The sequence below is a fragment of the Botryllus schlosseri genome, chromosome 12 (genome assembly GCF_051294905.1).
Source record: "Botryllus schlosseri isolate E-star chromosome 12, Bs_hap1, whole genome shotgun sequence".
In the NCBI taxonomy this organism is placed as follows: Eukaryota; Metazoa; Chordata; class Ascidiacea; order Stolidobranchia; family Styelidae; genus Botryllus; species Botryllus schlosseri.
The window spans coordinates 1,278,598-1,302,133 of NC_137247.1; the positions used below are offsets into that span (position 1 = coordinate 1,278,598).

General features: G+C 40.5%; 2 protein-coding genes and 1 long non-coding RNA gene across 3 annotated transcripts in view; all 3 read right to left on the minus strand.

Moving 5' to 3' along the window:
* Positions 1 to 23,536, minus strand: part of LOC145452915 (uncharacterized) — a 212,329-nt gene that overhangs the window by 57,871 nt on the left and 130,922 nt on the right. The window lies entirely within an intron of this gene.
* On the minus strand, positions 4,384 to 7,712 carry LOC145452751 (glutathione S-transferase 3, mitochondrial-like). The gene is made up of 4 exons (XM_080330903.1): positions 7,669 to 7,712; positions 6,409 to 6,534; positions 5,940 to 6,062; positions 4,384 to 4,803 (listed from the first exon to the last, which is right to left on the minus strand). Exons 2-4 carry the CDS (start codon positions 6,532 to 6,534, stop codon positions 4,618 to 4,620), a joined length of 435 nt encoding a protein of 144 aa, XP_080187029.1. The 5' UTR covers positions 7,669 to 7,712; the 3' UTR covers positions 4,384 to 4,617.
* On the minus strand, positions 16,694 to 23,523 carry LOC145452529 (glutathione S-transferase 3, mitochondrial-like). Its single transcript, XM_080330700.1, has 3 exons — positions 23,390 to 23,523; positions 20,882 to 21,004; positions 16,694 to 18,236 (listed from the first exon to the last, which is right to left on the minus strand). The coding sequence occupies exons 1-3, from the start codon at positions 23,513 to 23,515 to the stop codon at positions 18,054 to 18,056; spliced, it is 432 nt and encodes a 143-aa protein (XP_080186826.1). The 5' UTR covers positions 23,516 to 23,523; the 3' UTR covers positions 16,694 to 18,053.

Consider the following 23,536-nt stretch of genomic DNA (forward strand, 5'->3'; position numbering starts at 1 on the left):
GTAACATACGTCATGCTATATATAGACTGATATATCTGATGTAAAAAATCTAGCAAGCGTACGGCGGGTCCATCTCGATTTCATACCAAATCCGTGCGATTAGGGTGTTGGTTACAGCTGTATAAGTGGCTATTGGGATGAAACCCGTTTCACACTCTGCTCAATATCAACGCAGCAACACTCAGACGTCAAATACATTGCCCGGTCTGCCCAGACCGGTAAGGCGTAAGCTTATATTCCCTTGCAAGTCCTCGTCGAAATTGTTGGCAAAGCGACGGAAGATATTGATTTTATGGGATTAATATATCATTTGATTGCTCCAGTAATGCATTTGGCGACGTTTAAAAAACTCAGTATGTACTTCAGCATTGCGGCATTATTTGGCTCTAGTCATCGCTAGGTATCGTGTACGCATATTAATATATTTCACTTCACTGAAATGCAGGCTTGTAATTAGCAATATGATGTCACGTGACGTCATGAGGCTCACGTTCGCGTTCACACAGGACAGGACCTTTCAAAAAGGTTCGCGTTAACACGAACCTGAACCTTTCAGAGGTTCACACCATCCCTACTAAATACCAATGCGCAGGGTTGTAATGACGTGAGTAGCGATTTTTGGTGACTCAACCAGACTGTTTCAAATGCGTAACATGACCGGACTCGAGTCAATTTTTGTATTGATTCAACTTGTATTCGAGTCATTGTGCATGACTCGAGACTAGGATGGCCAAGACAGACATTTCATTGCAATTTCGAAGAATAGTAAAGGTACCACATTGTAGGTATTTCGCAGAGGTGGCAAAGTAGTCACCGTCGCTACTCAAGTAGAAGTATCGCCCGAATTTCTACTCAAGTAGAAGTAGGAGTGGTGGTTCACAAGTAAGTAAGTAGATATTCTACGCTTCTTTTTGCCAACAAAACTGAAAACTGTCAAGTAGAAGTAAAAGTAGTCTAAAATCATAACTACTTAAAAAGTAGTGTGAGTAGGCAAAATCTACTTCAAGTACTTCAAACAGTAGAAGTACTTCGTTACTGACCACCTCTGGTATTCCGTGTCTCAGCCGCTGACACTTGGTTAATTGGGCCAGAAACTGTTAAGACTGAGGAAAATTACTATGTCATGAATGCGAGTCATTCTATACCACTCGAGCAGAGTTGAAAAAAGTTGGTTGAGCCGGATTGAACCCATAACTGAACAGTGAACATAATGACTTGGACTCGGGTAAACAAAAACTATGACTTGGGCCTCAATTATCTGACTTGGACTGGACTCGGTGGTGATGAATTGAAAATAGCTCGACTTGACTCGAGTAAAAACAGCAAGATTGAGATTGACTTGTGACTCGGAACCTCGTGACTTGGTTATCCTACAACCCTGCCAATATGCTCAAGCGGCACGCGAATTCGTAATCAGGGCTCAATGGAGGCACACTGTGTCCATATGATGAGGGAAAGAAAATTGTGAAAGCCTTCACTAATTATAGCACCAAAATTAATGGGTATCAGATTTTTACAACCTAAATCATGGAGTTCGTCTAACGCGAAAGGAGAATTCATGCACAGACAGGTCAACCCTTTCCTGTGATGGCAAAATTCATTATAAACAGCTCGGAATTAATCAAATACTATTGTCGCACTCATTCCGAAAATCAAAAGATAAATAATACCGAGTCACCAGAAACTCACCGGAGGAATTTGAAATTAGGCTTTGTGACGAATAATGACAGCCCGGAGAAAAAATACCCAGTCGGGGCAGTGATGAATAATTGGCCTCACTCATTGCTCGTTAGCGCCCGACAATCGTAGCGCAGTGAAAAAATTTGGTATGAATGTAGCGAGAATCGTGTAGTTGCGACGGTCAACCTATAGGCCTAGTGCTGATAGATCTCTTTGATCAGGGGCGGCCAGCTTCTCCAGTCGGCGGGCCGGATATGGGAAAATTAAGTACTTTGCGGGCCGGATTGCTGAATCGATACAGTATTCGCCCATTTATCCCCATGTACAAGGAATAACTCGTATTTAAGAATGTATTTTACCGACAGCAATGTCACTTCAAAGCCATTTCTCGCCGATAATGACAAAGACAATGTGGATTTGAGAATAGCATTGTCATACAGGCGTCGTCATGTCTGCTTCCAGCTGATCAATGAACACACGGTACAATCCATAATTAAGATTTCAAGGCGTTCGATAAGCCGTTACCCTAAACTTACCAAGACATCAATGTATTAGGGTTAAATGGCCTAGGTGACGAGATAGTGTCGTTGTTCAACTGCGTGGCCTAATTAATCTCTATATTGAATTCATGCGGCCCGCGTCCTCAACGAAATTTAATAATTGGCCTGCGACCCGTTTTTAGTTGGCGACCCCAGGCATAAGCTGTGTCTTACGAAAGCCTAGAAGTGTGCCGTGCTTCAAGTCGGCGGTCACGGATTCAAAATAAGATATATCAGCCTGGTGTAAATGATCATTGTAATCGACAAACACCATGATTACCACAAACGACATTAGCGCTGAATACATCGTAAACGCCGATAATGCAAGTTTTCTCGCTTCGACGAACTTATGCGCAAGCTCCACTCTAGCACGCTGCGGATTCGCGTATATAGTAAGCAAGAAGTGGGGAATCTCGGCAGACTGGGGCTGCGGGGCACATTATCATGTATAAGAAGGAAAACTGTCCGCGGGCCGGGCAAAATCCCTTCGCGGGCCGTATGTTGCCCGCCCCAGCCTTTGATGATGTAATTGTTATGTATTTTCCATTCATACCTACATGCAATTGTGGATACGTAATTAATCGTAGCTTCTTATAAAGCCTGCACGTTAATATTGCTAGATGCCATACGAAACAAGACGCCGAATGACTCAGCTACCATTTTGGGTATATAAATTTATAAATCTGACTCGGGGTCATTGTCTCACCAACCATGAACGTTACCGCACATCCTTGTGCACAATCTACCACAAACTGTTACTAGCGAATGCATTACTGCTGTCCAGAGGTGGTCAATAACGAAGTACTTCTACTTTTTCGAAGTACTCAAGTAGTTCTCCTCTACTTCTGGTACTTAGTCAAGTAGATCTGATTTTCGCTATTTCTACTTCGTAATATTTTGTGATCTACTTACTTACTTTTCGCTATTTTCAGTTTGTCAATTAGAAGTAGTTCAACCGTTCAATCAGGAAGATAGCCTGAAGAATTTCGGGGCTGTTTTCACGGAGTATCAACATTTAATTTTCATAAAAGTTTAGTAAAGCCCAGAATTTTCGTCGCGAAATGCTGGATACGAGTCACCAGTATGATTTTGCGGAAGTATAGGTGAATATAATTTAGGTAGAGGGTTGGCGTGGTTCCGTTCACACCACATTGTCGCCCTTCGTCCATATCAAATAATTCATCACAGTATATATGGCTCATCCTAACGTTTGAAACTGATGTTTCGCAATCTAGCATTTACCTGTCATATCGTAATCTAGCATGTCCATGACGTGTCCAAATCTGGAAAAGTGGACAGAGACTTTTTTTAGTTTTAGAGCGGTTTTAGCATACCACCTTTGAAACTTTCTGGACTAAAAACATGAAATACAGTATGTTCTGCTTTTAGAAGTAGTATTTATATTTCTATTTCAATTCCCAGTATCACATACTTTGAGTTATAATTATTATCAGTTCTTTTGTCTGGATAACATACATGCTGAAGTATAAAAGCAAGTGTAGTGATGCCTTTAATTTCCGGAAATAAAGCTACACAATATGGCATTTTTACGGTCCACCATATTTTTTATTAACGTTTACTAATCGCGCAAAGTGTTTACACCGTATCCTATACAACTTCTCCGTATTGCTCTTCGACTAAACTACGGGCCTTATAATTTTGGGGAATGGCACCATACCATGCTATTTTCTAAAACGTGCTGTTCGAGAAAACAAAGGATTAGCATCGCATTTCCATATCAATACTATCATTTTCATCCCATGATGTGGACGAATACTTATGCTATCGAAAATTGGATACCTGCTGGTATGCATCAATATGAATCAAGCTCGTCACCTATCGCATAGCTCAATTTGCACCTTTTTACAATCCATGTGAACGAATTAGGATCGTTTTCATAACTACTTACTTACTTGAGTACTTTTAAAGTCAGTCAATTCTACTTCTACTTCAAGTAGTTTTAGGTTGCTTATGGAAGAAGTACTTCTACTCGTACTCGAGTAGATTTTTTCGTCGCTACTTCTACTTCTACTTGAGTAGATTTCTTGCCTACTTTGACCACCTCAGCTGCTGTCATGGCATTACAAAGATCCATTGTGGCTATTGATAACAAATGTTTTACAGTTAAGTTGGGAGTCCGTTTCATATAAAAGCACACTACCAATTTATAGTAAAATTGCTTATGCGATCAATCAATCGCGTTTATTTTGTCATATTAATAAATACGAGGGTTAATGAAAAGAGAAATTATAAAAGGTCTGCAGTAAACGACTACGAGACATCCAGTCAACTGCAATAAGTGTACAACAGATATAAAGGTGATAATTGATTTAAAAGGTCCATATAATTATACCAATTTGTAATAAAATCATCCATTCAACAATGAGGAAATATAATTTCATATCAAACTCATTAGTCCTAGCTGGCATAACGCAATGTGGAGCACCAATATCATAAGGAACAATAGAGAGAGTGCACTAAACGGAGCACCACGGATTCTTTTGGACGGGTCACCAGTGTAGTAGCCCCATGCATAGACGAAGCGGGAGCTCACAGCCACAAATCCAATTACAGAAGCTAAACGCTGAAAAAGAATGAATGATCACTTGTAGAGAGAGATAGAGATAGAGACTTTGTTCATTTACATCCTCGGTTAAACCACGGCATCAATAAAAGTAGCGTGCGACTACCTTAATCTCGTGTACAGTAGGGATGTTCAAAAATAACTTTTTTTTGTCAAATTTTACTGGCTACTTGATATACCTGTTAGGTTACCATCTAAAATAGTACATTGAGCCTAAACGCTCTCTTGACTCCAATTATTCAAAATTTCATGCACGGAGACGTCATATTTTGTGGTACAATGGTTGATGTACATTGTACAATGTATTATCCAATTCTCTACTAGTTGTTGACGATTACCCCTGACGAGTGTTAGCCGCAAATATTCAGTTTCATTTCAAAATCAATACAGCCTACTATTCTACTGAAAAATGCTGAAAATAAAATTTGACTCAATTCCAACCAGTAGGAGCAAAGAAATTTTGGATTTGAAATAGCAGTATCTACGGTAGCTAATTTTATATTGAATAATGATAGAATTTCTAACCGTAAATACTATTTTTGCACATCCAAATTTTTTTTACTCCAATATCTTGGCGTATACCGGTGGAAAGTGAGCCAAATTTGCTATGCCCCATTTTAGACACAACGGTTTTTCCACATGACTAGACCAATTGATAATACTCGATAAATTCTATATGACTTATTCAAGTCTCGTATATCAGGACCGATAATTAAAATAATAGGCCCAAAAACTGTGATTACCTGTTTGAATAAACATGTTTAGAGGGAGAAAAATGAATATACTATGAATCTGAGTGCGAGGTCTTCGATATCCCCAAAGAGTTTCACAGAAGTGAGTTGAACCTGCCCTGAGCTCGATATTGAACACCAAACAGTAAATAAATGAATTGGACTAGACCCATTTCTCCCCGACTTGACCCGAGTCGGTGGCGAATTGAAAATGACTCGACTTCACTCCAAATTATATAACTCAATTTGACTTGAGAAATATCCCACGCCGTAATAGATTAATTTTAGCTGAAATTATATAAAAGTTGGTAGTGTTGGACAAAAAATCACAAGGGGAACATTTGTTTTTGTACCCATCCTGAGCGAATATAGAACATGGCTAAGGTAACTTCAATCATCACATACCGGATAAACGATCGCAGCTGGAGCAAATAACGAATAGAACATCGGCATAAATTCCAAGGTATTTTGATGCGCCCGCTGATAGCAGTTGAAGACGTTATCGGTCTTGTGATACATAGTAGGATACTGTTGAAAAAAGAAATCCTATAACAACATAGCAAGTGCAATTCACAATGCATCTATCATTAGGCCTGCAGACCCTGCAAGTCCTAGGTACAGGCACATTGAAGCCATAATTCAAATTTATTATTTATCATTTACATCATACTTGTATATATTTTTAACGGTAAGCACACTGTATTAGAAGCATGCAGTTATGATGAAGTCTTATACTTAGTGATAGGCTATATATCCTTGAATTTACAAAAGTAATGACAAAATTGAATCAACCCCTTCTCTACAAACTACATCCAATACTGTCGTGCAGTGTAGTAGTACGTGGTCATAACACAAGGAACACACAGCGAAATACCTTGATATTGTGCTTCTTTCGGTACCCTCCGACTTTTGCCATTAGATAAAAAACCATGATATTGGCATAGACCACAATCATCAAGGGGAAAGCATGATCTTTCGTAACAAAATCAAATTGAGCCATCTGCAAGAAAAAAATATGCAAGCCAACGTATAGAATAATCAATTCATCATAAAATCTGCTGAATTGCTAATAAAGTGGTAAATGTTGCTACCGTACTCAAGAAGAAGTAAACCGGTATGTTCCAACTAATTATAGAGCTATCAAATTCTTGGCCAATGTCAAAACTACATCAAGCGTAAGTACAAAATGAAGCTGCAACAAAAGTCTTTAAGTGAGTTGTTTCCATAAGTAGATTTGGTGGAGAGGAAAGGAAAGGAAGGAAAGGACGTAGTTTATTTTTGTCCTTGATGTTTTTGCGGCATATACATCGACTCATGATACACATACACACGATCTGCGCATATGCATACCATCAGGACAAGGAAGTGCAGATATAGCCTTTACGGCTTTCTAAGTCATGCACCACCCCTCCATGCTATCCTAGTAATGCATGAGCGCCAAGCAGGGAAGCCATGGATACCAGTGTTACTAATCAGGTCTTTGGTCTGACCCGGCCGGGAATCGAACCCACGACCTACCGATCAAGAAGCCAGACGCTTATCCATTACGCTATCTTGTCGGTGGTCGAGAGGTCGGTGGTGGTCGAGGTCGGTGGTGGTCGAGAGGTCGAATATTCCTAGTGGTTGATCAGAAGTGGTTTCTTTTGAAATAAGCAGGGAGCATTTTCGGGATTGACGTGAAATGACTGATGGTGGTGACAGTAAAACTTTCGAAAATATATCAATAAATTCATAATATAATAATAATCGTTGGGTTATAATTTTCATCTGTACAAGTTACACACAATGTACAATGCGATAAGACACGAACAGATAGGAGGATGTCGAAATTATCGTGATACAGGGGAGGGGATATTTCGGACAGTTTGACAATCTCACTGACACGTGATGAAAACATACCTTAATGGCTCAATCAATATCAAAAACACTTTCTTGTGCAATGCAATGTGCATGCACGTCATGTAAAGTGCAAATTAACTAGTTTTGCTAAAAATACTGCAAGTAGGCCTATACAATTAATCCACGACCACCTCCGCGCTGCCTAAAAATGTATAAGGTTTCATACCATGTATGCTACTGATCACACATGACGTTGACGAACCAAACATTAAAATAAAACAATTTCACCTCTTACCTTTTCTAGTCCCGCTCAAATGCTCACAGGAATTCCGTAGGGTATAGGTAAAGGTCCGGATTCCGGAATGAAAATACAGCTACGGCTACGCCTTCGGACTCTGCGCCACGGATGAACGGATTGAATAATAATACGGTTCCGGGTCAGACCATGGAAAACTGAATGGGATAGAATGGTGACTGCGTGGCCTGTCAATCAGATACGGTTGAATGACAAGTCATCGAGCAAATTAGCGCAGGCGCGAAACCGTGTTTGTTCACTATGGCGAGAGCCGTGAGACCGCCGAGACCTCGGCATCCACACAATTTCGTTTGTTAGCTGTGATCGGATGTACCATTTGACCTACTATATATATAAATATATATGTTTTGCAGAACTATATTGGTACTTATTTACAGCTATCGGATATTGGAAATGCCTGCGAAGAATTGTGCCGTCCCTGGTTGTAATTGTAATACTAGTCGAAAAAATAGTAATTCAGCACTCTTTGTCCTTTATAGGCTGGATCTCGCAAAGGAAAGGCAGCACCGATCTGGGAGACGTCGGCTGAAGTTGGGAGCCATACGTTGCCTCAATTCGCCTAAATAAAGTCCGCATCATTCTCTTTCCCACCAAGGAAAGAGCCAGCTCCCAGAAGAGCTTGTGTTAAAAAATTTTATTAACAAAATGTTGCCCGATTGAAAAAGGACGCATCTCTTATTCAAGGTAGGTGAAATTTAGAATCAAGTTGGATGCTAATTTGTGACTTACTTACTGTTCAATATGTGGCTGGGTAGCATATGAGAGGAAGCGAAAGCTCTATCTTGATTTGGAGGAAGATGATCATCATACACAACCTAGAATCAGGTCAGTTTTGGATTTGCTCCTCCTAAGGCCTACAGGCGAAATTTACGACCAGCTTATGCCAACCATGTCCTATGATTACAGGATAGTGTTTGACGATGACTTATCCATCGTATGCTACCGTATGATCTTTATTTTTCAGATGAAGATGACCGGCCACATGATGAACCATGCCAGGAAATCACAAAATCTGAAGAAAAACCTAAAACTGTCACTGACACCCAACCCATTTGCTGGATATGAAAGGGTCATGGCGACCCGGAGATCTTTCATTTCAACCGGATTTATGCTTCGGTCTCCGTGGTGCCTTCATGCACCAATCTGCTCGTACCAGTTGTGCCCCGGACAGCTCGCTGCATACCTGGCTAACATCTAGCGAATGTATGGTAAATCGTCATTATACTTGATAATTTGTCAATATACAATACCACACATGACTGCTGCAAGTTGCTCATTTATTGCTCAGATGAGAAATGAAAGGATTGCTTGCCTAGAAGTCAACGATGCTCCTGGTGTGATATATATAGTATTGTACCCTACACCTTCATGTAGTAAAGGTTTGTTAATATTCGCATCGTCATTGAACCGTCATTCTTGTAATAACGTTCTTGTTGACCCTGCGATCACATACTTGTTGCAATGAGATGTCAATCCTTAGCAGCGCGGGTAGAACATGTCAATCTGAAATATATAGCAGATTTATAAACTAAAAAGGAGACTGGCGGTGTGTTCAACTAATCCACAATGTACTACAAGCAGGGTTGTGATGACTCGAGTCATGACTCGACTCACTCGTGGTGACTCGACTTGACTCGAGTCATTTTCTCAAAATACGGAAATGACTCGACTCGAGTCAATCTGTGTATTGACTCGACTTGGACTCGAGTCATTGCGCATGACTCGAGCCAAGTCATATGACTCGAGAGTCAGATGACCAAGACCGACATTTCATTGTAATCTCGAAAAATAGTAAAGTAATCACACTATTGTGATTTCGTCTATTGCTACTGGCATTTTAAAATGCCACCAGAAACTGTTAAAAGTTAGGAAAATCAGTATATTATATATGCGAACCATACGATATCACCAAACAGGGTTATAAAAAGTGGGTTTTACAAGACTTCAACTGGAAACTGAGCAGTCAACAAAATGACTTGGACTCGGACTCGAGTCAATACACCATGACTTGGACTCGAATCCCCGCTCGCTGACTTGGACTCGGATTTGATTCGGGGGTGAATTGAAAATGACTCGACTTGACTCGAGTCAAAACTGTAAAAGTGAGATTGACTTGTAACTCGGGGCCTTGTGACTTGGTTACAACCCTGACTGCAAGGCCAGTGTCTCGTCCAGATTCGCTGAAATCTACATTGTAAGTTATATGCCATCAATTTTGAAATTGCAAACATTGTAGAACACTTTCGAATCAAGATCTTCACTTCGAATCACCACGTGTACCCTGGCTTCCTATATTCGACTCTCTTCCTTTCTGAAGCTTGTTAACTAGCTTCTTTGTGAAGGAGTGACCTAACACTCTAAGAAATAAGCCATTGACCTAGTCTGTCACTATAGTTTGTGTAAGATCCGTCCCAGCAGGGTGCCAGTAATCTTCCCGTGCAACCCTCTCCTAACCTCATTTCCCACGACCTTAATCTCGTATCGATAAAGTATAGTCTGCGAAGCACGTGCTATGAGAGATCGCCACTTCGCCAGTGTATAGCGCCGTAGCGGGCGTGCTCGCTTAAGTCACAGAGTCGTATACAGGCAATTAGATACATCTAACTTTGTTCTTTCTATATTCGTTAATATATTGCAGTATGATTTGAACCTGGTAAATCTACAAGTTTCTGACCACTAATTACTACTATTTGGCTGTTCTGTGCTAGTAAAGAAAGCTCCTTGGATCTGCGTGTGTGATCAGGATTGCAAGAGTACTCAGAGCGGTCATTAGTCAGTCAACTAGTGCGTGCAACGGGAACTGTAGCTGTAGCGTCGACTCCAATCAAGCACTATACCAGCGTGTCTTGCAACAAGTCGTTGCAGCGACCGCTACAGTCAGAAACTTTACCAGTCATAAAGTTGAAAGTCGGAGAAGTTGAAAGCAATGGAAGCTGCAGCAACGCCAGAGAAAGCTGACTGCTCAGCCGTACAAAGTCAAACTGTGGCAACGTCAGGGACGAGTGCTGACTGCCCAGCTCCACCAAGGTTGGAAAATGTTGAAGATGAACGTGGAAGTGTCAAGAAAGAAATTGTGGACCAGATCCCCGCGAAGAGCAAGTCAGTGGGTTCTGATGTTCCAACCAGTAGTGACGGCACTTTCCATGGATTCGATCAGAAATTGGTTGAATTTGAACGTCAGTTCCGTGAAACAAAAAGAGAAGTTGAAAGATGTTTTGATGCAACTGAGACTGCCATAGCGCTATCCACAAATAAGGAGGAAGTGCGTGAAGAAATGAAAAAAGTTGTGTGCCATCGAAACGAGTTGAAGGGAATTACTGAAGAGATTATTTCGAACTACGCCGAGAATACGGAAACCAAGGAATTCGCCAACAGCATGAGGTTGGTTGAAATGAAATTTGAAAAAGTCCGGCAAGCCGTTACGGATTTCGTGATGCTTCCATCCGAAAATGGATCCGTCTGTAGCCGCGCGAGATCTGGAGCCGGCTCGAGATCGAGTCGCCATGGTCAAAACAGTCGCACCAGCCTCGCCAGCAACAGAGAACTACGTTATGAAAGCATGAGGGAAACAGCCGCTTTGGAAGCAAAACTGGAATTTACGAAACGAGAAACTAAAGCGAAAAGAGAGGCTTTGGAAATGGAAAGTAAATGCAAGGCAGAAATGGAACGATTGAAAATGGAAAACGAAGCAAAGTTGAAGCAACTGTTTCTGGAGTCAGAGCTAGCTGAAAAACTAGCCGTGATCAAGGCTTGTGAGCAAATTGAAAGGGAGGAAAACGAAAACCTCTTTGGTCTTGATGACGATGAAGATGTCGTACGTGAAGAACTAAGTTTTACAGAAATACGGAGTAAGGTTCCCGTATTGAATTCGGTAGAGAAGGTACAAAACTTCGTTATTAGTAACCCGCGCGTGTGCCCTGAAGTAAGCCAATGTATTGTCGAATGTAGTGAACCCGTATCCTACGGCTCAGTTATTGATAAAACTCCTGTGCCAATAAACAATGTTCCACATGTTGAGCCGGAAGCAACCGGCCGAAACACGTTTGTAAAGATGCCCGTTAATCATTCTATCGATATACCAATTGACCGTCAATACAACATGAAACCGTTGATGCGGATACCTGATATAAAAGTTTGGGTTTTTGATGGCGATGAAACTAATTATATGGAATGGGAAAATTCGTTTAAAGCGTTAGTTGAAGATAGAGTGTATTGTGTTCATGAAAAGATGAATTTGTTGAAACAACATCTTGGTCCGGGCCCGTTGAAAGTTGTGAAATGTTATTTTTTGCGTGGTACCGAGGAATCTTATCGAAAAGCAATAAGTGACTTGCGAAATGGAAGTCCTGTCGTTGTTGGGCAGGCCTTTCTTGATAAATTGAAAGGTTGGCGTCATATAAAGGAAAATGATAGACTCGGGCTGCAAGAATTCTCTGATTTCTTGGAGCAAGTTTTTGTGAACAAACAGTTTGTGCCAGAGTTGGGCACTCTTGATTACTCGTCAAATCATGTGTACGTGGTGAAAAAGTTACCTCCGTCACTTATTGATAAGTGGCGTTGTAAAGTGTCAAAGTACAAGGCACAGATGAATGATGTAAATTGCTACCCCCCATTTGAGTATTTTGTGTCATTTGTGAGAGATCAGTCTGAACGTCGAAATATGCCAGAATTCAGAATGTTGGATGAAAACCGAAATAGTAATATCACGCAATCTGCTCAAAAGTTTGGCCGTGATAGGCCATGTGTTTCATTTGGAACTAATGTTATGTCAAGCGAATATAATTGCATGTTTTGTGGAAGAAATGACCACCATATCCCAGATTGTGTGGATTTTGAGAATTTGCCGTTTTCTGAACGAATATCGTTTATGCGTGACGAGTTTTTATGTTATGGATGTGGGGAAAGATGTACTAGAATACACCATGGTAAAGATTGTCCCAATCGCATAGTTTGCATGAAATGTGGAAAGTTACATTTAACTAGCTTGCATCCGTGCTCTGCTCCCGCTGTTTCGAATTGTATTGAAGTGTCCGAGCATAAAACTGTAGGTGATTAATGATAGTATAATTTGTGATTTGGTCTCAGATTATCCTTGTCTGTTTTGTAGTATCGCTGTATGATGTATGTGATTAGCATTTGTTTGTGTTTGTTACCTGTTGCCTGTTAGGGTCTATTTCTCCCTTTGTGTTCGATGTAATGTTTGTAAAAGTCCGATTACCCCGACGTGGAGCCACATTGTTTACGAAAATAGTTGTAAAGACACTTTGTGTTGCACAAAAATGTCCTTAAAGTGGGGAATGTAAGATCCGTCCCAGCAGGGTGCCAGTAATCTTCCCGTGCAACCCTCTCCTAACCTCATTTCCCACGACCTTAATCTCGTATCGATAAAGTATAGTCTGCGAAGCACGTGCTATGAGAGATCGCCACTTCGCCAGTGTATAGCGCCGTAGCGGGCGTGCTCGCTTAAGTCACAGAGTCGTATACAGGCAATTAGATACATCTAACTTTGTTCTTTCTATATTCGTTAATATATTGCAGTATGATTTGAACCTGGTAAATCTACAAGTTTCTGACCACTAATTACTACTATTTGGCTGTTCTGTGCTAGTAAAGAAAGCTCCTTGGATCTGCGTGTGTGATCAGGATTGCAAGAGTACTCAGAGCGGTCATTAATAGTCAGTCAACTAGTGCGTGCAACGGGAACTGTAGCTGTAGCGTCGACTCCAATCAAGCACTATACCAGCGTGTCATGCAACAAGTCGTTGCAGCGACCGCTACAGTTTGGAATGCACATTAGTACACGTTGCTCTGTTGATGCTGCTTCTGAAGTTGAATACGCATGAACTTTTGACAACTCTGTCCTGCAAAATTGAAAAGTTCATCAACTTGGGGCAGTGGTTCCCAACCTGTGGTACGCGTACCACTAGTGGTACGCGAAGGTCGTCCATGTGGTACGCGAGTAGATTCTGTTTTTTTTTGTCGACCGAAGGGAGTTATAAGGTGGGGTTGAACGCAAAGATTGTTTTCCAATAAACTTCAGGCTCAGCGTGGCCTCCTCGTAATCGACTCTAGCTTCTCGCGCTATTCCCCAGCTGCTAATTTTCCCATCTACGTGGGAGTGCGAGCAAGGATTTTCATCTCTGATGACTATCAAGTCGAAGAAACGAAACCGACTTGTTGCGCCCATGCATGACTTTCGATGCCCTGTGAGCAAACATATGTCACGCATTGGCGAGCTAGTGCAGTGGTTCTCAAACTGGGGGGCGTGAAAGCATCTGAAGGGGACGCGAAGCTGCGGCCAACTGATAAATTTGTTCACGCTTCCTGCGATTTACCTCCATTTCATTGCTTTTGCTCTGTGTTTAGTCCTAATTGCATATTGAAGAATTCTCTTATGAACTATGTCATAACCTTCCATGCCATAAAATTATTCGTTGAGATTGCTAGCATTCTGGTTTCATTTTGTGATATGACGATAAGGGGGGCGCGAAATTTTTCACTATCATAAGCGGGGGCGTGTCTAAAAAAGTTTGAGAACCGCAGAGCTAGTGGAAAATAAGCAAATGCAGCCATCTCATTAAAACAATTGATGTTTGTTGTTTGCTGTTATTTCATTATTATGTTGTTCTTCTTGTGACTGGTGGTGAAAAAACATTTCATGCATCCCATCAACCCTGGGGCTCTTGCCGATAATGCCTAGTTTAATAGTATTTGCTATTACGCCTCGCATACGTCAGATACGTCATCATGACGTCATAAACGATAAACATTTTTTACTTCCTTCAGCGCGCGTAACTTATGTAGGTGGTACGCGAGCACTGCATAAAACCTCGAAATGGTTCGTGTGTGGAAAAAGGTTGGGAACCACTGACTTAGGGGATTTGCTGCATTCCCTCGTAAACTCTCTGTAGACTCTCCTAAGAGGAAAGAGCAGCTCTGAGCTTGGATATACAAGCGCCTCAGCCTTGCGCTCCATCAGAGAGATTAACTTGCCAATGGGCTAGCCAGTGTTGTTTATAAGATATCCAAGCAAAGATCGGTCTAGCTGGTCATTGAATTTTCGAATTGTCTTTCTCAACGTAAAACCATAGCCATGTATTCTAAAATATCGCACCCCCCTTTCAAAAATACTGGCAGAGATCAATGACTCCGGCTGAGGTGGCTTCATTTCATTATCAATTATTTTTTCCATGAGCTCAAGTAAAAATTTGGCACATAAAAGCCTGTCGTTTGATTTTGTATCTAATATTGGATCACCGTAATTACTGTAACTCATCACAATATCATCTGGATTTCTAGTGGAATTCATACTGATAATCCATCACGTGGCTAGCTCACTACCCTTTTCAGAGAGTTCTGGTTGGTCTTTGAACTCCGATGAGCGCAGCAATGGTTCAAGATCCACTGGTTGCTCAATAGTATTTTGAACAGATATGGTGTCCATTATAGAATGTAAACACTGATTCCGAAAATATCAATCAAAATACGATCAGGCTCCGTACTTAGATGATAAATCACCCTCAACATCTAAAATCTGCATTGTTCAGAACAATCGGATGAACGCAAAACAATGACCACAACAATGACCCATTGCGGCTCTTCGATTGTTCGGACAATGCCGATAATTCAGACTTGAAGGGCGAATTCTAAGCGGCCCAGTGCCTGATCATATTTTCATTTACATTTTCGGAGTCAGTGTGACAGTAGCTTTCGATCAATACCAGATTCAGGTAATTCTGCGCTCTGGAAGACGACTTTTGGATTACCATAAATCCTACAGTAGCTGCCGTAAAATATGTCTGAGTAAAGCCTCAATGAAGCGGAACGAAGCTGCAAAATCGGTCGCTGCCATTCCACGTTTACATTCTATAGTGTCCATGCTTTCATCAAAGTCGTTGAAGAGAAGTTCATGGACAATTTCCGGGGGAGTATCGTACCATTCCTTAACAACGTCACTAACTTGTGAGGCCATAATTTCAATAGATATACAGTATAAATGAGTAAGCCGTGTACCTGATGAAATTAAAATAATAATAATACAGCACTACAGTGGATGTTCAACTTAATCACAACTTTCTACTACATGAAAAGTAATATAGACAAGCTACGATAATATCAACACTTAATTACCCGCTATGTGTGTTTACGTCAGCCGGAGCATCACGGCAGACAACCGAAACATTCTGGTTGCGATGACTTGAAATTCAACCGTATCTGATTGACAGGCCACGCAGTTACCGTTCTATCCCATTCAGTTTTCCATGGGTCAGACATTCAAATCCAAAATGGTATTGTATTGTATACCCGGGTGGTAATACAAAAATTCCATGCCGAAGTTCAATAAATCGCAAATTCAATTCCAGTCCGACCAAAATATTAACATCTAAATCCCTCCCCATCCTAAGTTTCAATTTCCAAAGCTTGTAAATTTCCAGTGAGGGGAGACACAATTATACCCGAAAATATACTTATACAATACAGGTACACGCTGCTCAGTGCTCATATTACTCATCCCCGACAAGCGTCATACATGTATTGGAGACATTTATTTGATTCAACAGTATGGGAAGTTTGCTACCGAGCCAAGGTATACTCCCCAGACAGTGCTCATGTCAGTAAAATATCAATTGATAAAATGAATCACAAGCCGATGAGATTTTAACCTATTTGTGACATGCCATGTACAACCTATGCCTTCACCGCTATCAAATACCAGTCGGTGCTAGAGACTACGGAGCCATGATCTGATATATCGACCTCGCCGTTCGTCGTACGCCACCTCCCTTTGTCGCTTGTCTTTTCCGGTTATCCTCTATTACTTTTCATTCAGTTTCAGTGTGCATAGCTCCTCTTACATCACCATCCCCGGGTGAGTTTCCGACTTCATGGACTACTCAACGTCGTTTTTAGACATCTTTCTATGTTTCATTGCATCGCAATATTATGGTCTAGTATTGCTCAGATTGAACTGAACTGAACTCTAGTTTTCCACCCCACACAGACATTAATGAGACATCTCTGTTTATTATGAAATTTGAATTAGTCTTCGGTCGTCACCAACAAAAATACAGTTTGAATCCACTTCCAGAATTGCCCTGCTAAGAACCACGTCGAAATGATAGGCTCAAATTCGAGTCCACAGAAGTACAAAATCTGGAAATATAAGGCATGTCCGATAAAATTTGATCAATGATACAGTACAATTACAGAGAGTAAAACTGGTGCTGATAATCAACAGAACATCTCAAAGTAGAGGGTATACTGTCAAAGCGTCTACATTACATGTAGGTCTACAAGTACAACGGGGTTCTTTTAAATAAATTAATAGAACTAGCCTACCCACCGTAAATACTATTCTTTCAAATCCAAAATTTTCAACTTCAATAACTTCGCTTTGCTTCTACACATTGCAATTGACCCAAGATTGGTGTGCAGTGTTTTTTTTAGTCAACCCAACAATTTTATCAAGTAGCCAGAAAAATTAGAAGAAAAAGGTCATTATTGAACAGCTCAATAGTAAGGCCAAAGACGGGATTCGAATCCATCTGACAATAACGTGTTCTTGCTGGACATCTGAATGGGAAGTAAGACAGTCAAAGACCTCCCCCTAGTATATCAACGTTGGCAAGATGCATTTCCACGATATTTTGCAGCTAAGTAAAAACATGATTGACAGCATGCAAGAAATGTTCAAATGTTGTGCAAGGATGACTTCTATCTACAATTAGAAACGGAATGTCACAAAGGGCGAGGGGTGCAGTACATTACGGAACATATTGTGAAGCATATTACAATTCAATTAATGGAAATAAGTTCATACTTTCACACAAAGAGATTCGCGATGAGAACGAGCAAATTTGTAGACATTTGATGCAAACTTTTACAAACTAGCAATTTATAGTTAGTTAACGGTCAACTAATCACTAGGTTTTTGAGTAGTTCTAGTTCCACATTAAAAAAAGACTTTAATCCCAAACAACTAGAAAACACGTGCTGTCGTTTACCCTGTTTTGTGACGTTTCTGCAGCCATTGCTAGCTCAGAGTCATCAGTAGTAACAGTGGTGTCACCAGGCAAGAGGAGATATTTTGGGGCTCAAAACCCCTCCCATTTCAAACTCAAAACCCTGTCCTTGTGAAATGCTGATTCCATCTCTAATATTCTTATCACATTCTCAATTAAGTAATTTGTCTTGTCAGTGCTTAGTTGCTTTGAAATTGAATAGTTAGGTGATTTAGTTAGTTGCAGGTATTTAATAGGACATCAGTTGTTATTAGCGAATTTTGAGAATTGAGTAGTTGTAATTCTAGTTGCACGTTTTGAAAATCAAGCAGTTTATATAAGTCTGATTCAATGAGAACAACGTCAAACGTATGACATCAACCCGAGCTGACACAAAGCAATGTACAGCACCATGATGAAAAGAGCAAGGAACCCCAACTCCCCCCATGATCCCCAGCTGCGTTTCGCTGGGTCTCCAGTGTAGTAGCCCCAGGCATAAAAGAATCGGGATGTGACGAAGGCGAATCCGAATGCAGACGCTAAAAGCTAAAAACAAAGCAAGAATGGTGTCAAGTTCGTAACATTCATATGAGATAGTGCATAGAAATCAACCTTTAAAACGCATAAACAGTCAGTCATATAAGCAATTGAGCATGCGACACAGTAGCATCAGACTTGTACTGTACAAACTACTGGATTTTCAAAATGGGCAACCAGAACTGGAACTAACGGCGACACATGTTTAGTTGTTCGGCAACTACATTTTTGTTAAATGTGAAACTAAACTACTCAAAAATCCAGTAGTTAGTTGACCATCAACTAATAGGTTAGTAGTTTGTACAAGTCTGAACACTGGACATGCAGCACTTAAGCATGTGGTTTAAAGCCAGGGTAAATTTGGAAGTTAGGTTCAGGTTTCAAGCTATAAAGTCACATGCTTTGTGGCTGGCCATCTGGTAAGTAGCACAAACAAAGCAGAGATTTGATACATTGATTCTTCTGTCATTATCATGAGAAATTCAAATTTTTTTTATCTCAAATTCAACCTGATCACACAGTCACACTACTCAAAAAATGTCACGCCTCAGTGAGTTTCATCAAATCTGCAGTGAAACAGCAATATGTTTTGCTGTGATAGTTCAATAACGCTAAAATTTGGTGGAAATCTCTGAAAGAGCCTGGTTAATATATGAATTGAGGTGAGCTGGATAAACCATTTTAAGTCTATATCCTGTTAGTGAGGCTTGTTAGTAGGAGCTTCTCATTTTCCGACAGCTTAAATTGAATGTGGTAAATCTGGAAAGGGGAAAAAATTCGAGTCACAAGTCATCGAAAAATATGAGTCAACTGAAGCCATTTTGCAAGAGAGCCACAAGTCAGCAAGGTTGAAACCAAGTCACAAGCTTCCAAGCCGCGTGTCAATCTTAGTTCATAGTTTTAACAGCGGTCAAGTGATTTTCAACTCACCACCAAGTCCAAGTTAGGGAGCAAAGGGTCGAGACCGAGTCATGTGTTTACTGTTCATTAGAGTTCAAGAAGTTCAACTAATTTTTTTGAAATATTTCGGGTGATATCGAAGCCCTCACATTCATAGTAAAGGCATCTCAAGTTTTTTACTTTCAACATGTTTGTTCAAACAGACGATAGACTGCTTCTGCGCCTATTTTTCAAGGTTCATACTGATGGACAAGATTCGAATCAAATCATATAGAACAGTGGTTCTCAACCTTTTTTGACACGCGCCCCCCTTGGAGATGGTCAAAAAAGTCGCGCCCCCCTGACCCCCATTGCATTTATCGTCATGTCAAAAAGAGCACATCCTCTAATACAGAGGTGGGCAACGTTTTTGATAATAATAGCCGCATTTCGATTGCTTATGTAGCGTAAGGCCGCATTCCAGGGCATAGCTGCAATGAACGATCTGGACGCAAAATTCCTTTGGTAAACTGTCCATATCCATTCCCGGTGAACTCCGGACTATTCTACTTTTCACAGCGGCCTATTGTACGCACCGAAATCGCGAGTGGCAATGTTATGAGCAGTTGCCGAGAGGTGCATATTGTCACGCCGAGCGCGACAATTTTTCAGGGCCGCGAGCGAATTGTTATTTCTTGCCAATTTTCATTCCGGCTCAGATTAAGAAGGGCGCTACTGCATTAAAATCGAAAAATGAAGTCTTGTTGAATTGCGCGGAGGGCGAAGAAAATTTCAAGATTAATTAAAATCTCTTGAAAATGCGGGAGTGAATTCGTAATTGCAATTTGCATGTCTACGGCCGCCAACACATACTAATTGAATTAGGCGTCGACGGCCGCTCAAATTCCCTTCTACGGCCGCAGGCTGCCCACCCCTGATCTAATAGTATACACAAGGTATATCTTACGCCAATTTTGAATCTGCATTCCAGTTGTTGAGTCTTTTATTAAATTGCTGACAAATTTCTCCAAACTTGTTCAATGCTTTTTTGTTGTTTGTACTCACTACCAGCATCAGGATTAGTCTCAGGGTGACCTACCTGGAAATTAATTAATGGAGGTCTTGTTCAATGTTTTTTTGTGATTTTCAAACAAGACATCCATTAATCAACTTCCAGGTAGGTCACCCTGAGACTAATCCTGATGCCGGTAGTGAGTACAGAGAGCAAGGCGTTGTTCTGTCCTGCCAGGCTTAATTTGATCAGTTTTGGAAATTAATTAAATTGTGTTGATTTATAGCCTAATTGAGGGCGAAACCGGGCAACCTATGTTGCATCTAAGTCTGTCTTAGGCAGTGCAGTTCGCGAGCTACTAACAAGAGCTGCCCAGCGCGACAAGCTTTAGGTTACTGTCAAAGCAATGAAGCAATGAATGACTTACACGTGGGAATTGCTCTCTATATCTCCAAAGAATTTCAAAAATTTGCTCAAATGAAGTTGAAATCAGACTATACTCCGTTGAGCGCGGTTGCTAGAGTTTGTATTTTGCAAGCTTTCTTGAATATGGAATAACTTTCATCTTAATTAATCGTCTTCTCATAATGGATGTGAAACACATGTTTAGACACGTACAATTTATACTGACTTCGTCAATTTCTCGCGCCCCCCCTGAGAGCCTCCCGCGCCCCCCAGGTTGAGAACCCCTGATATAGAATGTCTCGAGTCAATACACAGAGTTATGGAAATCAAGTCATGTCATTTTCCGTGTTCACCTTACCGGATATACAATGGCGGCAGGAACAAATAGAGAGTAAAACATTGGCAAAACCTCGAGAGTGTTTTGATGAGCACGTTGATAGCAGTTGAAGACAACATCAGTTTTGTGATAGACCGTTGGATACTGTAAAAAAAAAGCGACATCGTCAATGAAATGTTTGAGAACGATCAACACAACAGAGTTGGACAACTAGAAAATTTTTAGCTTTTCCAACAAGCTACAAAGCTTTTTTCCCAAATTATGGTCAAATTAGAATTATAGCTAGGCTACACAATTTTATTGCGATTTAGAATTACAGAATTAGCGAAAGCTTGAATTGAATTGAACATTGAATTAAGTTCTGTTAATATCAAAACTTGGTTCATTGCAATGAGCATGAGAATAGCAGATGTCTGTACAGCAAGCGGCGCTTCTTCGATATACGCCCGAGATCGAAACAGTGCTTCACGTAACACCAGCAAGTGCTTCCCATGAGCACGATACAATTTTATAAACTTCAAAATAAATAGTTTTTGCCTTTGGAGAGACAGATATTAGGGTTGGATGTGGGTTAGGGTCAAAGTTGGGGTTAAGGTATCCCAAGATTACGGTTGGGGGAGGGGGTATTAGGGAAGAGGAAGGCGGGATGTTAGGGTTGGATGTGGGTTAGGGTATCCCAAGATTAGGGCTGGGGAAGGGGGATATTAGGGTTGGGAAGGGGTATAAGAGTTGCATTGTGGATTAGGGTCAAAGTTGAGGTTGGGGTATCCCAAGATTAGCGTTGGGGGTCTTAGAGTTGGATGCGGGTTGGGGTTAGGGTCAAAGTTGAGGTTAGGGTTTCCACTTATTACGGTTGGGGGTTGAATGTGGGTTAGGGTCAAACTTTGACCCCAACCTTAACCCTAACCCACATCCAACCTTAATACCCGCCTCCCCTAACCCTAATATCCCCCTATCCCCCAACCCTAATATTCCTCTTTTCTCTTCCTTAATACCCCATCCCCTAACCGTAATCTTGGAATACCCTAACCCCGACTTTGATCCTAACCCACATCCAGCACCAATATCTCCATTCCCGCAACCCTAATATCCGTCTATTCAAATGCAAAAAAATATTTTGACGTTTATAAAATTTTATCGTGTTCATGGAGAAACATTTACGGGTGTCATGGGGAACACTGTTTTGATCTTGGGCGTATATCGAAGAAGCGCCCAGCAAGCTTGGCTCTTTTCGCACAATACAGTTTTAGTAGCCTTCACAGGAAAACCAGAAATTAGCCTAGAAAAGAGCTAAAACGAGAGCATAGAAACATTTGAGAAATTGGATTAGAAGTAGAGATAAGAAACATTAGCAAATCCGATTAGAATTAGATTACCAGCATTTCACTGTAATATGTCTAATTAGACAACACTACAACACTGTTTGTCAATATTAGACCGAAAATCTTAATATAACATACTAAGCCGGAGCCGCTATGCAAAAGATATGACATGTAGCTTAAGGTACATTTCCTAAAACATCAGAGCATTTATTAGAACTGCCTTACAGCCATCGCTAATTCGCTTGGTCATGAAATGAACGAGAAAAACTGCATCTGGACACTAGTAAGCAGAGGCGGTCAGTGACGAAGTACTTTTGCTCTTTCACAGTAGAGCACTTGACATTTTTTACCCCTAATGGCCAATATGTTTACGTCAAAGTATGATAATGATCCGACATTAACGACGAATCGTAATAATAATCAGCGGAGCTCTAGTCAAAATGTCACCATTTCTTACACATAGGCGTATAGGCACAACAATTCACTATAGAGTACAGCCCTTGTCATGAATCACTTATTCATATAGGTAGGCTACTCAATTGGAACTGATTGACCTTATGAACAGAATTAGATTAACAATTAGGCAGCTGTCTTGATGTCAGCTCAAAATTCAGGCACATTGTCACATTGTCTTGGCGGTTGTATGCATATATACCTTCAAGTCAGTGATTAGAATATTCACAAGGGCTGTTCTAAGATTTGATAAAATTGTTAGGTTGGGTAAAATAACAACGCACACCAAATTCTGCTCTATTCCAACCTGTAGAAGCAAGGTTATTGTTATATTATAGTAAGTAAATTTATCCAAAAAATTTCATTTTTTACTGGCAACCACATAAAACTGTTAAGTTATCTTCGAAAACCATGCATAGCGGATTTGGCTCAGTTCCAACCAGTAGAAGCGAAGTTATATGTTCAAAATTTGGGATTTGAAATAATAGTATTTACGGAGGATATATTTTTTAGCCAGTCATTTAAAGAAAGAAAACTTGTTTATGTACAACCCTAATGTTCAGTGCTTGACACTTGGCAGTAACAATAATAGTCGGTATAAAATTATTAAAGCCCTGATTTATATCCTCTATTGTTATTGTTAGTCAGACAAATTGCATAAGCAGAAGATGAGGTGATTTTATAACAAATACTACATATAGCCTACAATTGAAACCCATCACTACAAATTCAACAAAGACATATACTAGTATACCTTAATGTTGTGTTTCTTTCGATATTGAGAAACTTTGATCATCAGATATGCCAACAGGATGTTCGTATACAGCACAACAAATAGAGGGAAGGCATGCTCCCTTGCTATATGGTGAGATAACGACATCTGTTAATATAATATATTATA

What these genes read in the sequence shown, in the direction of transcription:
- LOC145452751 (XM_080330903.1), bottom strand. Translation starts at nt 6,534, where the DNA reads ATGGCTCAATTTGATTTTGTTACGAAAGATCATGCTTTCCCCTTGATG. An exon ending in GAAAGAAGCACAATATCAAG is followed by an intron (nt 6,063 to 6,408) that starts GTATTTCGCTGT and finishes TTTTTTCAACAG; the next exon opens with TATCCTACTATGTATCACAA. An exon ending in CAGCTGCGATCGTTTATCCG is followed by an intron (nt 4,804 to 5,939) that starts GTATGTGATGAT and finishes ATTCTTTTTCAG; the next exon opens with CGTTTAGCTTCTGTAATTGG.
- LOC145452529 (XM_080330700.1), bottom strand. Translation starts at nt 23,515, where the DNA reads ATGTCGTTATCTCACCATATAGCAAGGGAGCATGCCTTCCCTCTATTT. An exon ending in GAAAGAAACACAACATTAAG is followed by an intron (nt 21,005 to 23,389) that starts GTATACTAGTAT and finishes TTTTTTTTACAG; the next exon opens with TATCCAACGGTCTATCACAA. An exon ending in CTGCCGCCATTGTATATCCG is followed by an intron (nt 18,237 to 20,881) that starts GTAAGGTGAACA and finishes CTTTGTTTTTAG; the next exon opens with CTTTTAGCGTCTGCATTCGG.